This window comes from Anguilla rostrata, chromosome 2 (genome assembly GCF_018555375.3).
Source record: "Anguilla rostrata isolate EN2019 chromosome 2, ASM1855537v3, whole genome shotgun sequence".
In the NCBI taxonomy this organism is placed as follows: domain Eukaryota; kingdom Metazoa; phylum Chordata; class Actinopteri; order Anguilliformes; family Anguillidae; genus Anguilla; species Anguilla rostrata.
The window spans coordinates 1,509,492-1,524,322 of record NC_057934.1 but is presented as its reverse complement, the minus strand read 5'-3'; the positions used below and the strand labels follow the sequence as shown (position 1 = coordinate 1,524,322).

The 14,831-nt window shown below is 49.9% G+C and overlaps 1 protein-coding gene across 3 annotated transcripts in view; it reads left to right on the top strand.

Moving 5' to 3' along the window:
• The window catches only part of LOC135243244 (adenosine kinase-like), a 116,009-nt gene that overhangs the window by 42,381 nt on the left and 58,797 nt on the right, over positions 1–14,831 (top strand). For all 3 annotated transcript variants that reach the window (XM_064314927.1, XM_064314945.1, XM_064314936.1), the window contains exons 5-6: positions 3,081–3,253; positions 7,702–7,810. In XM_064314927.1, coding sequence (XP_064170997.1) covers positions 3,081–3,253; positions 7,702–7,810 — 282 coding nt within the window. The remainder of the gene's footprint in view (positions 1–3,080; positions 3,254–7,701; positions 7,811–14,831) is intronic.

Genomic DNA, 14,831 nt, shown 5'->3' with positions numbered 1-14,831 from the left:
CCTGATTGAGTGAAAAATCCGCTGCTTCTTTTTTCTGATGGCTGCCACTTTGCAGGAAAGAGTGATTTAATAGAGCCTGCCAGGCCTGATCTGTGTCAGTCCTCTCTGAAGGGACCCCATCGCCTGCCGGGTTTGTTATGGTGTGTCAGCCATGACGGGTATTGATGGGCAGATGTTTAGTTGTTGTTGTTTTTTTTTTGTGGTAAATACATTTTTTTTTTCCTGGATGCGGGAGTTTGCACTCTGAACGAGGAAGATGTCCGCACGAGCGGAAGAACAGGACGGAATGTTCCGGGCCTCATTCGGACGTGGCACTCTGCCGTGGCTTTTTTTTAGGTCTCTAAAAATAGACCCAATTGAATTTTTTTTCCCCCCCAGGTTGATAAGCCTGTAATTAATGTCCCCCATCATCTAGCGTGGAAATGTTTTATACCCCGAGGACACGGGCTGGTCAGGACAGCTTCTCGGCTTCAGGAATACTGCTGTGCTTATTTAAGAACGGTCTTGCGGCACCAAACGCTCCTGAATTGTTAGCGAGCGTGTGGGAGACAGACGCTGAGCGTCTCCATGGCCAAGCGTCGTAGGCCCTGGGGGTGTGACCACGCCTGCCCAGAGAAAGGTCCCCGTTCTGTCCGTCTTACGGCCAGAAAAGATTTTAACTTTCAGCACAGGCATGCGTCTCCTTCAGTCTGTCCTGCAGGAAGGCAAAAACAAACAAAAATAATAATAATATTATTGTTCTTCAGACAGAAACGAGAAGCTAGTGACAGTCCTGTCTATAGCTAGCAGCTACAGGGTGTGAAAAGCTGTTTTGAAATGTGTGTGTGTGGGGGGTGGGCTTGGGGGCCATTTTGTGGCCTCCTCTTCGTCGGCTCCTTGTCCAGCCCGCGTAGTCTTCGCTGTCTCTGGGAGGAGGGCGTGGCGTGCGGTGCGGATTGGCAGCTGTTCGCCGTTGCAGTGCATGCTGGGTCGCCTCCCCGGGTGATGTCATAATTAACGGCTGTCCAGCGGCCCCGGGGGGGTGGGGGGAGGGCGGTGAGCGTGCGGATAAATAGAAGTCAAACAGAACGGGAGCAGGAGCCCGCTCCCCACTTAGCATACTGTGTACTTATCGCGTTGCCCTGGGCGACGTGCTCTACATTCTGTGAATTTTTCAGAGTGTTTCATCATCACCCCCGCCCCCTCCTCCCTCCCCCTCCCCCTCTCGCAGTACGTATGCCCTTCCTTCATCTTTTCTTCTCCCTTGGCGAAATGTGGAACGGTTGTGTTTTGGGACGATTATAATCTTTTGGGAGCAACATTTTCCCCTCTTAAGTAAATACGCAAGGAGCTGTTGTTTTATTTCAATTTTTATTTGGGGGGGGGATCAGTCCACCTCCCAAAATCTGTTCCTCCATTGCACCGTGCTCTCATTGGCCGCCCTGAGGGCCAAATCTCCCTGCGCCCCTCCCGCTGCTTAATGCTGCCGCTACGGATCGCGGTGCCGAGGTCATTAATATTCATATTTAAATCCAGTTTTTGCTTTCTTAATTATATATGTATGGAATATGTGTGAGTGTGTGTGTGTTAGGTGTTGCGTTTTGGTGCCAGTGTGCGTTTTGTTTGTACCTGTTAAGCGCCATCAGGCAGCTCTGGGTGCCTGAGCGGCATCAGTGACAGTGCTGCGTGCTGATTGGCTGAGCGGTGAGCGTGCGTGCTGATTGGCTGAGCGGTGAGCGTGCGTGCTGATTGGCTGAGCGGTGAGTGTGTGTGCGTGCTGATTGGCTGAGCGGTGAGCGTGCGTGCGTGCTGATTGGCTGCACGGCCTGTCCCTCGCAGTATTCCCACCTGAGCTCTGCGACGCGGAGGATGTGCCGCCATTAGCCGCCGCCTGCAGCGCGTAACCTTGGTTTCCCGGCTCATCGGCGCCGCCGAGAGATCACCTGACAGGGCCCCGCCCGGCCGACCTTGAGCTGGGGGAGGAAGTGTGCCCCCCCCACCCCCCCTCCTGATGGGAGCACTGGATTTATCTGCAAACGCATGCTGACACAAAGATGTGACGGTCACCACCAGCTTTACCCCCCCCCCACGCACAGTCCACACCCCCCACCCCTTCCTCTTAAATCCACACCTCTGGGACAGTTCCACAGATGTGGGACGTACAGTAACTGTGACAGGATGTCTTTCCTGTATTAGTCCTGTCCCAGTGCTCTGGACACTGGACAAGGTGATTCTGCTAGAACTCACTCCACACAGGGGAGTGAGTTATTGTGCATGTACTCCCCCCCCCCCCAAATCTGTTTTTGTGGAACAAAAAGGCCTGGTGCCAGCAGTGTAAACATGATCTTTTTTTTTTTTTTATAAAGAGGGATGGGGTTTTTTTTTTTATTAAAAAAAAAAAAAAAAAGCCCCATCCCTCTTCCTCCCACGCGGAGACGGAACTCGGTTGTTGTGGGAAATGATTAATTTCCTGCGTACGCGGGTCATCGCTGAGAGCGGGGACGTCTCATTCACAAAGGCGCCCTGTCAGCAGTTATGAGGCAAGGTTGCAGTAAAACAAGCAAACATGGCGTCCCGCGCGCGGAGATAAATCTGCGAGGGTTAGGCCCGCGAGCGCCCCGAATTCCGCACGTCCCTTTCATCATCACCCCTGTGAAAAAAAATAAAAATAAACCCACAGAAGCCCGGCAAAGTCACAGGACGCTAGTCGTCGTTCGGGTCGTCGCGAGAACAGGAATTAGCGCTCCCGTTAGCCCGTTAGCCGTTAGCCCGTTAGCGTCCACCGCAGGTGTTTCATTTGCGATGCTCACGTTCCGAAACGGGACGAGATGTGAACAGTGAAGGCTCCCTAAATGGATCATTTAGACCCATTTAAAGCAGGAGACTACACATGGTGTGCAGTGCAGGAAACGTTTGCAGGTTTGACCTTTAGATTTGACCTTTATCTTCTTGCACAACACTATTTGGGAGACAAAGTAAAAATAGCCTTTTTAGCCTTGGAAAATTGGGGAATATGTTTTTTTTTTAACCAACAGTGAAGTTGAGTCAAGTTAACCACAAAGTTAACCAGGATGCTCTTTTCTCTCCCCGCCCCCCCCCAGTGGATGATCCAGCAGCCGCACAAGGTGGGCACGTTCTTCGGCTGCATCGGCAAGGACAAGTTCGGCGAGATCCTGAAGCGCAAGGCGGAGGAGGCGCACGTGGACGCGCGCTACTACGAGCAGAGCGAGGAGCCCACGGGCACCTGCGCCGCCTGCATCACCGGCGACAACAGGTCAGGGATCAGGGGTCAGGGGTCAGCCGGGCCCTCACAGGGAGGGCTCTGTCTGCTTCCTCAGGAAGTGCCACTGCTGTACCACTGCTATGCTACTGCTGTACTGCCGCTATATACCACTGCTATACTACAACTATATACTACTGTGATACGACAGCTATATACCACTGCTATACTACAGCTATATACTACTGCTATACTACCTTATACACTGCTATACTAAGCTTATACTGCTATACTACAGCTATATACCACTGCTATACTACAGCTATATACCACTGCTATACTACAGCTATATACCACTGCTATACTACAGCTATATACCACTGCTATACTACAGCTATATACCACTGCTGACTATATACTGCTACTATATACCCTGCTATACTGCAGCTATATACACATAGCATATGCTTATAGCTTACTGCATAGCATTCACGCCTAGCTATTTCTGCTATACTGCTACTATTCCACCGCTGTATTGCTGCTATACCACCTCTAGGATTTCTGTTCCCAAGCCCAGTGCACTCTTTACGGGTGGTTGTTTTGAAAATGCATTCATTCATCTGTTTGTTTTATTTATTCATTTATGTATTTTGTTTCAGTGCTCTATATTTAATGAATTTATTAAATTTTTTTTTTTTTTGGGGGGGCAACATCGCTGGCGCGATATTTGAATAAATCTATTCTCCCCCCACCTTGATTCCCCCCCTCGACAGCCCCTCCTTGTCGACTCTGGCAGCTGCGTGACTTTAATTAGCGAGTCTTTGGGGGGGGGGGGGGTCACGTTAAAAGGCATTCTGTTTCCTGGGAGTGACACACGGCTGGCTGGCAGGCTGCGCTGGCAGAGTTAGGCCTCCTGTCTGCCGTGTGCTTGGCTGGGCCTGCCCTTTCTAATGCCCCCCCTCGCCCCCCCCACGCTCAGCGTGCAGTGGGGCCCTATGCAGCTGTCACTCACAGAGCCAGGCTGACCCTGCCCCCCCCCCCACTCCGTTTATCATCCTGATTAAGTTACGCTGGCTGTGGAAGCATCAGACGTCTGAGCCTTACACTTACACACTGCGCACCGTTTGTGTTTTGCTAGTCTGCTCACACTGGGATTGCACACGCTGCTGTACAGCCAAATCTGCTACAGACCCATTATTAATCAGTGCTGTTTCCTTTTGTATTTAATAATGTATTTTTAATAGAAGACTTTGACCGGGTTTTCTAAAGAATGAGTGTGACATGTAAGTGTCATATTAGTGTGACCCTCTTTTTGTTTTGTTTTTATATGTAGAACAGTTTTTTTTTTTACAGTTAGATTAGACTTTCCCATTTTCAGGCAAGCAGTTGTAGCGATAGATGTTTTACAGTATGGCGATGGTGAATTTTTACTATTCACCTCTGGAAAAAAAGTCATCATAAGTCAACCATCTTTGTGAATGTTCAAAAACCAGGATATTTAAAGTGTGGGGGGAAAAAACAACTTAAAGTAAAAAAAGAAAGAGGCGAAAGCATTTAAAGCTGTTTTTCATGTTGGAGATGGCAGTTAGCTTGACAGCTAGCTTCTACCTTGTAATTATAGCTTCCAATAACGGCTCCTGTGACAGACGTTTGTTGACGCACAACTGTTTGCAGATGTTCTCTCTCGCCTCCTTCGCTGCTGTGAGCTGATTGCTTCGCTGACAGGGATGGTGGATTTCTCAGAATATGTGCATGAGGAGGGACCTCAAAAGGAGATGTGTTAGAGATAGACATCACTCAAAACAAGCCTGAGACCTAAACGTTCTCTGTGCTCGTGTAATTACATTTATAATTACATTTATGACTCCCCAGACAACGCATGTCATTAACAGTGAAATCACGCTGTTGATATAAACCCCACATCATTTAAAATGGCTGAATGTGATTTAATTGATGTTCATCAGTGTCAGTAGTGTTTGCAGACGGCCTCATGAATGATCATTTCACTGACTGACGCGTCAGTCTTTGCCTTGGCCTGGTGGCATTCTGTCCCATTTGTGCGGTAACACAATGTTAAAATCGGGTCCGTTTCGACAGCCAATCAGATTGTTTTTCCTGAAGACGTCAGGCTGCAGAGTGACATTTGGCAGGGCCTTTTAGGTCAGAAGTCTTGAACGCAGTCTGGGTTTTTGTTTTTGCATCCAGTTGCAGCCGTATCCTTCCCCCAGACTGGATTAGATTGCCTTGTTTATTTGTTTAGCAGTCAGCCTTTTCCTGGACGGCTAGCAGAGCTTAAATTAGCGCATTATCGTTTATACATCCTGGTATTTCCAGAAGCCGTTCGGACTGAATACCTTGCGCACGGCGGCGGTAGCTGAGCTGCTTCCATGTCCAGGCCCCTGAGAGCTCTACCAAACTGCTCTGCCATCCTCGCTGCCCCCCCCTCCCCCCCCACCCCCCGTCAGAGCGCAGCCGTCGCCGTGGACGCCCGAGGTCACAGCCCGTCTCATAATACCCCCCCCCCCCCGTTCGAGACCCGCGTCCCATTTGAGGATCAATAAGCCCTCTAAAGGACCCCTCATATTCGACCTTCAACTGCCGCCTCTGTAGCCGTCAGTCACCTGCCCCTGTCCCGGCTCGTAAGGCTCCCCCCCCCACCCCCACCCCACCGCCTCCTGCTCGGGATTCCGTGGGAGAAGGTCTAACTAACTACCTAACCCCGACCCCCGCGCCTCGAGGCTCTCTCGGATGCGGGAAGGTCACGCGATTCAGGAACTACCGGCTACAGCCGTTAGCCAGAGAGAGAGAGAGAGAGAGAGAGAGAGGTCGGAGCGGGCGAGTGAAGCTGACCGAGCTTCTGGAGCCTGCCAAACGCGCTGGCCCTACAGCAGAATACCGCACGCGCCACGGGGGAATGCTGGGTAATTTAATCACGGCGCAAAGTAGCGCTGACAGCTTCATTTGTCACCGGCGGCTCAGACGCTTTTTAGATGAAGCGCTCGCGATGTTTTAGATTTCATTTCAGCGTGGAATTAAAACCGTGACTGTGTGGACGTCACGGTGAAGTGGTCACCGCTCTCTGGTCTCCGGTGCTGTGTGGCTTAAATTTAAGGCCCGCTTGCTTTGCTCTTTCAGTGGATCGCCTCTGAAGCCTAAGTCCCAATATCATGTAGGACAGGGCTGCCCAGCCCTGCTCCTGGAGATCTACCGTCCTGTAGGTTTACACTCCAACCCTAACAAAGCCCACCTCACTCAACAGCTAGAGCAGGGCTGCCCAGCCCTGCTCCTGGAGATCTACCGTCCTGTAGGTTTACACTCCAACCCTAACAAAGCCCACCTCGTTCATATAAAATGTATTTATTTTTATTGGGGCTGGTTTGTTTCTGACGTTACGACTGCGTGGAGGGTAACGAAGTCCAGAAGTCCCCGTTTGGGTCAACGCTGACTCAACGCGTTGCGTGCGCTGAACACCTCGTGTTTCCCCTCCGTGCTGAGTGCCTGAACGCCGCGTGTCTTCCTCTCCGTGCTGAACGCCGCGTGTCTTCCTCTCCATACTGCACGCCTGAATGCTGTGCGTCTTCCTCTCTGTACTGAACACCGTGTGTCTTCCTCTCTGTACTGAACGCCGTGTGTCTTCCTCTCTGTACTGAACACCGTGTGTCTTCCTCTCCGTACTGAACGCCGTGCGTCTTCCTCTCCGTGCTGAACGCCGTGTGACTTCCTCTCCGTACTGAACGCCGCGTGTCTTCCCCTCCGTACTGAACGCCGCGTGTCTTCCTCTCCTTACTGAACGCCGTGTGTCTTCCTCTCCGTGCTGAACGCCTGAACGCCGTGTGTGTGACGCGGGCTCTCGCTCGTTAGTGAAAAGCGCCTCGTGCCGCTCCGATCTGAATAATTGGTTTTAAATTTGTTGCCGTTGACTACTGGGGGAGTTGACGTGATTGCGGAGCAGCTGTTTGGCGGGTGTGACTGCATATGGCGGTAAATTGAGCCCACAGCCCGCCTAATTGCACATTTTAACGGCGGTATCAGATGTTTTAATGTGAGTGGCTGTGGACAAGGCAAAAAACCATTACACCTGTTGATGAAATCACCACCCCCCCTCCCCCCACCCCCGCAGTTGACATAGTGGTAATTCTTTCTTTTATTACATGAGACGAGACAAAACGACACCTAGAAGGGCTTTTCTGACACCGTAAAGCGTGAGGATAATAACGCCAGAAGTGTCGGCTGATTGTTGGTGTGTACGTGTCACGGACACACCCACCCGCTTGCCTTTCCTGAGTTTAATTTTCAGATCCCTGAGTTTAATTTTCAGATGCTTGTTGTCTGATGTAACCGTAATGCGATACTCCTATCGTGTGAATAGAGCGTACGTGATAGCTTAAGGTGAAGTATTTATAGTATTTCAGAGACCAGCCTCTTGTGCCTCTTTAATAAAAAAGGGAGATGGGTATCTGGACCGCGTGGGGATTGATCGAAGCTGTGTCTGCCGTTTCTAGGTCCCTTGTCGCTAATTTGGCAGCGGCGAACTGTTACGACAAGGAGAAGCACCTGGACCTGGAGGATAACTGGACGCTGGTGGAGAAGGCCAGGGTGTACTACATCGCGGTGAGTCCCCTACACATCATTCTTTCATTCATTCATTCATGTTATATCACCTAAACACCAGGCTTTCCAAATGTCAGAGAATCTTCTTATAAGTTTTTTTTTTTTTTTTTTGGTTTGCCTTACTTGTGGTGTAGTCATTGTTTGTGTAGTTCCGTTTCTTTAGGTCATTATAAATATTGAAGTACTTCAGCAAGTAACAGCTAAAGCTGTCTTTGGTGGTGTTGGTACAGCTTTATTATTATTTTTTGCTGTTGTGATGATGAGCTGTTGCTCTGTTATGATCCAATTTTTTTGTAAAAAGTGCACCGCTTCCCCGTTTGTCACGGTAATTGATTTTTAATCGCTCGTACAAAATACCTGTTTGTTGCTTTTATGTTATTTTAATGAGCATCTGTGACAGATACTTCTGTTTAAATACTTCTGTATGTAAACCAAGGAGGCGGAACCTGGGCTCTCTAGATGGGCAGCGGTAGGTGCAAATGTCCATGCCCAACACCATGTCCAACACCATGTCCAACACCATGCCCAACACCATGTCCAACACCATGCTCAGCACCAGATGTTGAGTGTCCCTTCACTACGGCTGTGCTGGTTTTTCCGGTAGACCTTTCTCTACACAATTGTGAATCGTGTCCTTTCCGGTTTCTACGGTAACATTTATTGAATGCATTGTGTGTAACTTTAGCAGAGAACTCATCTCTTTTTGTTGTACGCTGTGAATGACATGCTTCGTGGTGCCGTGGTGAACAACCCAACGAGCTGAAATTGTGTCTGGATTGGTGCTCATTGATTTTTTTGCTGTGCTCCGTCCCCCTGACCTGCGAGGGTGAGATGTTTGACAGAGATCCATTTGAATCTGTTTCTTATGTGAGGCTCAGCGATGCTCGGTGTCGAAGGCGCAGCTATTTCTGTCCAGTAAATCAAAACTGTCGGAGCTGACCTACAGTTTATCCTTGTTCGGAACGTCAAAATGTCAGAAAGCACTTTCTTCATTAGCCTGTTGGAGCTCAGCGACTCTGGCAGGCTGTAATTTGAGGAGATATTGCTGAGATTGGATTATGTGGAATTGGAATCTTCAGCCGCAGAACGGTGGTGACTGAGAATGCTAGTTGTACAGTTTGTCGTGTGCTTTTTTTTTAGATGCAGGTCACGTGACTTGACGTGGTTCCTCTGTTTTAATTCTGTGAATAAAATGTGCCTCTGAAAAGTAAATTAGTGCAACACAATAAAATTCGTGATTTTTATTCTTCATTATGTGTTATTAAATTAAATCACTTCATATGTATTGACATCTTTATCTTTTTAATTGGATGCTTTAGGCAGTGAATTCATGTACACTCTCCTTTCCTTCTCCCTAACAACTTTGAGTAAGCTGATTCATCATCCCCTCCAGCTGGTTTACTTGCGGTGTTCTTTGGCTTTGTGATGCCCAATATTTGACAGTTCTCAAGGCATTTGGGGAATTTGAAAACACAAGCTTCTTCTTTCCCTGAACAATTTGTACTTATTTATTCAATTTTCTTATTTTATCCCCCAGATACATTCTTCAGCGGCAGAATTGTCTTTTGAAACCTTGGGTACAGCATTCCACTGTTTATTGAAATTCTTGTCGTCGTTTGCTGGAGCCTGTTTGGGGGTTGAAGAGCAGGCTGGGAAGAGTTGTCCGGCCCAAATGCAGCTGTGCAGGGCTAACTAAGGCTAGCTAAGGCTAATTAAGGCTAACTAAGGCCACCTCAGGCTAGCTAAGGCTAATTAAGGCTAACTAAGGCCACCTCAGGCTAACTAAGTCTAGCTAAGGCTAATTAAGGCTAACTAAGGCCACCTCAGGCTAGCTAAGGCTAACTAAGGCCACCTCAGGCTAGCTAAGGCTAACTAAGTCTAGCTAAGGCTAATTAAGGCTAACTAAAGCCACCTCAGGCTAGCTAAGGCTAATTAAGGCTAACTAAGGCCACCTCAGGCTAGCTAAGGCTATGTTTCTCAGCCTGAGGTTTGGCCAATTAGCTTCCTGCCTCCAGCTTGTTTTTCTACAGGTTGGGGGGGGGGGTCGAGGGTGAGGGGGACACCATGATAACACTCTCCAGACAGGTGATATATCCGGTACACATGCATGTTTAATGCATTTGTGCCGTCTGTATCCTGGACTCCATATTTTATTTTATTTATTTTTGTGTGTGTGAGACAGGTTCTGCTGGACCAAGTGCACAGCTGCTGTGTGAGTGTGAAAATTGATTTCCTGGCCAGAGAGTTCATACGAAATCCAGTTACTCTCCTCTCAGCTGTTGGGCCAGTGCTCTGGTGTTCCCCTCACCCCCCCTCCGGCACAGGGCTTGTAGCGGCGGGGGGGGTGGGGTCTCAGCGTAGCTGCTGTCAGTTGTCCTGCCGGTCTCCCATCCACAGATCCACACCTGTCAAACAGTCTCTTGAGCAGAGTGGGGGGGCGACAGGGAAAGAGCTGAGCTGTCCCGCCCCCCCATCCCACACAGATCAGATTCTAATCTCCGGATCAAGCCGTCTCTCCCTCTTCTGTTCTGTGAAAAGTGATCCTGTGTTAAAGAAGATGATATCCCTAACACTGTTGGGCAGTCCCTGGCTGTTCAGTCTGCAAATCCGACATCAGCTTTTCCGCCTCCCCGCCCGGGCTCTGGCTGACCAGCGGCTTTGTCTTTTTGACACATTTCATTGATTGGGTGGCGTTTTGACGTGTCTCACTGGTTGGGTGGCATTGGAGAACACCCCCCCCCCCCACACCACAGCGGGTACAGCAGGAGCCAGGCTGCAAATTGCTATTATGTGTATCCAGAAAGCCATTAGCAAGTTTATCAACTGTTTACAGCGCATATTTAATGCGCTTCAATAAAACATTAGCAGAGTAGATTTGAAAATAAAATTAACATACTCCACGGCCCAATTAAACTAATATTTGCTTCAATTAAGAGTTAAAAATGGCAGCAATTTACATTTTTATACAATATCTTTATTATTATTCTTCGTATGACCATGTTTCTTAAAATTCTTTGAACATCAAGAGAATGTAATGCTGAATATTTTTATATATATTATTATGTTATTAGTTGAAGACGCTGAAATGTATATTATTGCGTTGTCTCTTGGCGCCTTTGCGCGTCATGGCTGCCATGTGTCCGTCTTCCTGCGGCGGAGATTTTATTCTTATTTTTTTGGTTCCTCTAAATGTGGGTGGTCCCTGTTCAGGCTTCGCTGCTCATTTGCATATTCGACAGATCTGCTGCGTATTGGCAGAGATTCACTCGCCTCAGATCCGCTATTGAGCCGCAGAGAGGAGGTTACGCTAGTTTCTTTTTTTTGTGTGGGTTTTTTTTTTTGTTATTGATGTCGATGCTCATGCAGCATCGCTCCACGCGAGTCGCTCTGGATGAGAGCGTCTGCTAAATAGCCTGAAATGAAATGAAATAAACACCGCTGTATCGATGCAGCCTCCCTCACAAGCCCTGCCAAAAACCAGGATCCTTTCTTTTTCTTCTTTAATACACTGCCGTCGTGCTCTATGATGGACTACTTAAGCGGATATGCTGCCGTGGCTGTGTGCGCTTAATACACTGTGGCGTGTCTCGACTGACGTTTGCAAATGCCTCCTCTCCTCTAACCGAAATCTCCATTAACCTTGTCGAGAGCACTCAAACGTCCCCCCGGTTTAAAAAAAAAAAAGCCCTTTTTCCCAGGCCGTCCCGAGGATTCTCCCGGTCGTGATTCCGCCGTGTCTCGGTGTAGTTTTGTCGGTGTAGATCTTCGCCGGGGTGGCGCGCCGCGCGCCGCGCTGTGATGCGTAAGTCAGGTTTAGCGGGAGGAAGAGCGCGGGAGGAAGAGCGCGCGCGTTACGGCGGTGATGAATGGCGGCTGGCGGCGGCTTCTCAAGGTGCCTGCTACGCTGGCGCGCGATTGGACGGAGACAGAAGTATTGGGGCGCTGGCACGGCCAATCGCGCGCCTCCTCCTGCCACAGAGACAGTGGCAGACGCTGAGCGGGGAGGCGGCGGCGGCGGTGCCGCTTCTCACAAAGAGAACGCTGAACTCCTGCCAAATGTTTGGTGGCGGGCTGTTGCTAGGAAATGGGGGTCCTGAGGCGACTCGTCAGACGGCGAGCGGCAGGGCGGGGGCGGGGGGGGGGGCGGGAGACGGGGAGGAGGCTGGATTTGTCTTTTTCTGAATACGAAAATCGTCGTTCTGCGATTAGTGTTTTTGAGTTTTTGTTTAAGCGAGGATCCTTTTGTGTGTGTGTGTGTGTGTTTTGCGTGTGTGTGTGTGTGTGTGTGTATACACGTGTGTGTGTTCTAGTCCTCCCCTCCTATTCCCCTCAGACATGCAGACCCTCCCCTCACCACCCCACACACACACACACACACACCACCCCACACACGCAGGATCTGCAGTGTGCTGCAGGCTTGTTTGTCTGGCTGGCGAGCTCGAGTTTGCCCTGTAATTTGATCTGCCCTGACAGATGCGCTTCCTGTGATGCCACTTTGAATTAACCTATCATGGCACGCGCCTGCTTTGGCCCTGACACACAGAGGGAGCGAGTTAACCCTCGCACGCGTGAGAGAGAGCGAGAGAAGGCTTTCAAAATGGCGGCGTCCTCCTTTCAGACGCGTGAACTGAGGAATGGGCAGTCTGGAAGGAGGCTTTTTAAGAAAGTCTGAAGAAAAGAATTAAATATGGACGTAGCGGCTTTCGATGCTTTCGAGCGTGTGCCGGCTCGGCCGAGCCTGGCAGTGCCGGGCCGAACGGGGGAGGTCATGTGACCGGCGAAACGTCCACTCACAGAGAGAACCTGACACCGCGCCCTGAAGTAGCACACACCGCCCGCTAGCCCCCCACCCCCCCCAGCCTGAGGTGACTGCAGCTCCATCCGTCCCAACCCCACCACCCCACCCCCACCCCCCCCCGCCCCACCCACCAAACTCCTCCTCCGCGAAAACGCTGTCCTCCCCCTGACCTTCAGCGGAGATCTGGCGTCAGCCCCCCCCACCACTGCACCTCCCTGGGAGGAGAGGAGACCAGAAGAGAGGACAGAGGAGGAGAGGAGGAGAGGAGAGGAATGTAGGAGAGGAGAGGAGAGGAGAGGAATGTAGGAGAGGAGGAGAGGAGGTGTCACACAATGCAGATGCAGTCAGAGTGGAGGCGAGCTGGCAGCCCCGCTGTGTCTGCAGGCGATTTGTTACAGTGCTGGTTGGCGGTGAAACTGAATCCCGCCGTGTTGACATGCCAACTTCCTCTTCTGGCCAGCCGTATTAAACAGATCTGTGACTGCGTTTCATCTTGATTAGGATTGGTCCTCCAGGGATTAGACTTTTTATTTTATTTTATTTTATTTCACACCCACCACCGCTGCCATGTTGGACTCTGAAACGATCGTGTCTGCGTGGCCTGCGAATCCCAGGGTTCCGTGCAGGGGCGAAATCGCCCGCTCGGACGCCCAGCTGATTACCTGTGTGTACCTGCTTTATAAACACTGCCTCTGAGCTGGTGTTTATACAGTAGTGATGCGTACAGTCTGAAGTCTGCTTTACTCACCAGTGTGTTTTTTGTTGCTACAGCAGTTCTCATTTAAAACCCTGATCTTATCAGACAGCAATCTGTAACTGCAGCCCGCCATCTAATGAAAATAAATCCATAATTGCTCAATTACATGCGTGTTGCACCTTAGCTAGCGGTCCGTCCTGTTTCCCTAATGAGGACGTTTGGGGTCTGAGTGGAAGTCGCGGGTGAGCCAGCGCGCTCCTCCACGCGAGTCTCACCCGTCCTGTGCCTGCTTTCCGGAATATCAGAAACGCACAGGGTGCGCGAGCCCGTGGGGTGGGGGGGGGGGTGGGGGGGTGGTTAGTTGACGAGAGCGAGGAGTCGCTCGGAACGCTCGGTACCAGAGGGCACCAGGGCAGCGGTGGGGACGAGGACGCGGACCCGTCGGCATGGAGACGTGGTGGGCTTCACTTGGCGGGTCAGATTAGGGCACGCCGGGTGGATTGGGGGGGGGGGGGCAGCGATGGGGGGGAAGGCGGGGGCAGAGGCGACGGCGATGGAGGATAGTGGGGATGGGGGATAGGGATAGGGACGCCCCTCCTGTTCATGTGCTTTGCCGATTTAAATATTCTCCAACTGTCATGTTGCAGTATCCCTGTATCTATACCTGTTTACCTTTGTGTTAAATCCCCCCCCCCCCCCCCTCTCGATTGTGTGTGAGTTCCCCACTGTTTGTTTGTGTTCTGTGTCCTCTTCCAGCATGTGGAAACCTGCTTGTGTTATGTGCAGATTTCAAGTCATCATTTCCTTAATTCCAGCAACATTACGGCACAAAATGAATACTTTAGTCTGAGTCATTTGCTGGAGGCGAGGTTATACATCGGCTGTTCCCCAGTGTGAGGCCTGTGGGACCGTACCTGCGTAAGGCCTTATATATATACACTGTATAGACTTTCACCTTTTGGCATCGAGAACAGGTTCTGTGAGGTTCAAAACCAAATCTGCTCATTGTTTATTTCAATAGCTTTTACGCTTAGCACTCCTACCCTGGGTATAGATTACATTCTGTGGATTATCCAATCACACTGCTCGGATGTTTTCTGAAGCACCTTTGGCTGAAAGGTATAATGGGAATGCTTCACCTGAGGTTTCGAACTCGCTGACCTCCAGAGAGGCATCTTTTCCCGTTTATTATTATTATTATTGTGTATTAATACTCAGCAGTGAATGGTGCTGCTTAGATGTAATATTTTCTGCTGAGGGTGTCTGGAGGATTGAGCATCACTAATGCATGTTATGCAAATAACAAAAATGTACATTTTTATTTATTCCAACTGTGTTTAGGTCTGCTCTATTTAAAAGGCCTTGTTAATGTATTTTTTGGCAGACATTCAGCATATGCAAACCAAATGGTAGCGATAGACTTTTTTTTTTTTTAAACATCTATTCAGTCATCAGTGAGAATGCTTTTACGGCAGTACTTTAATATCGGTGGGGCAGCGCGATCGAACGTTTGAGAATCTTAGCGA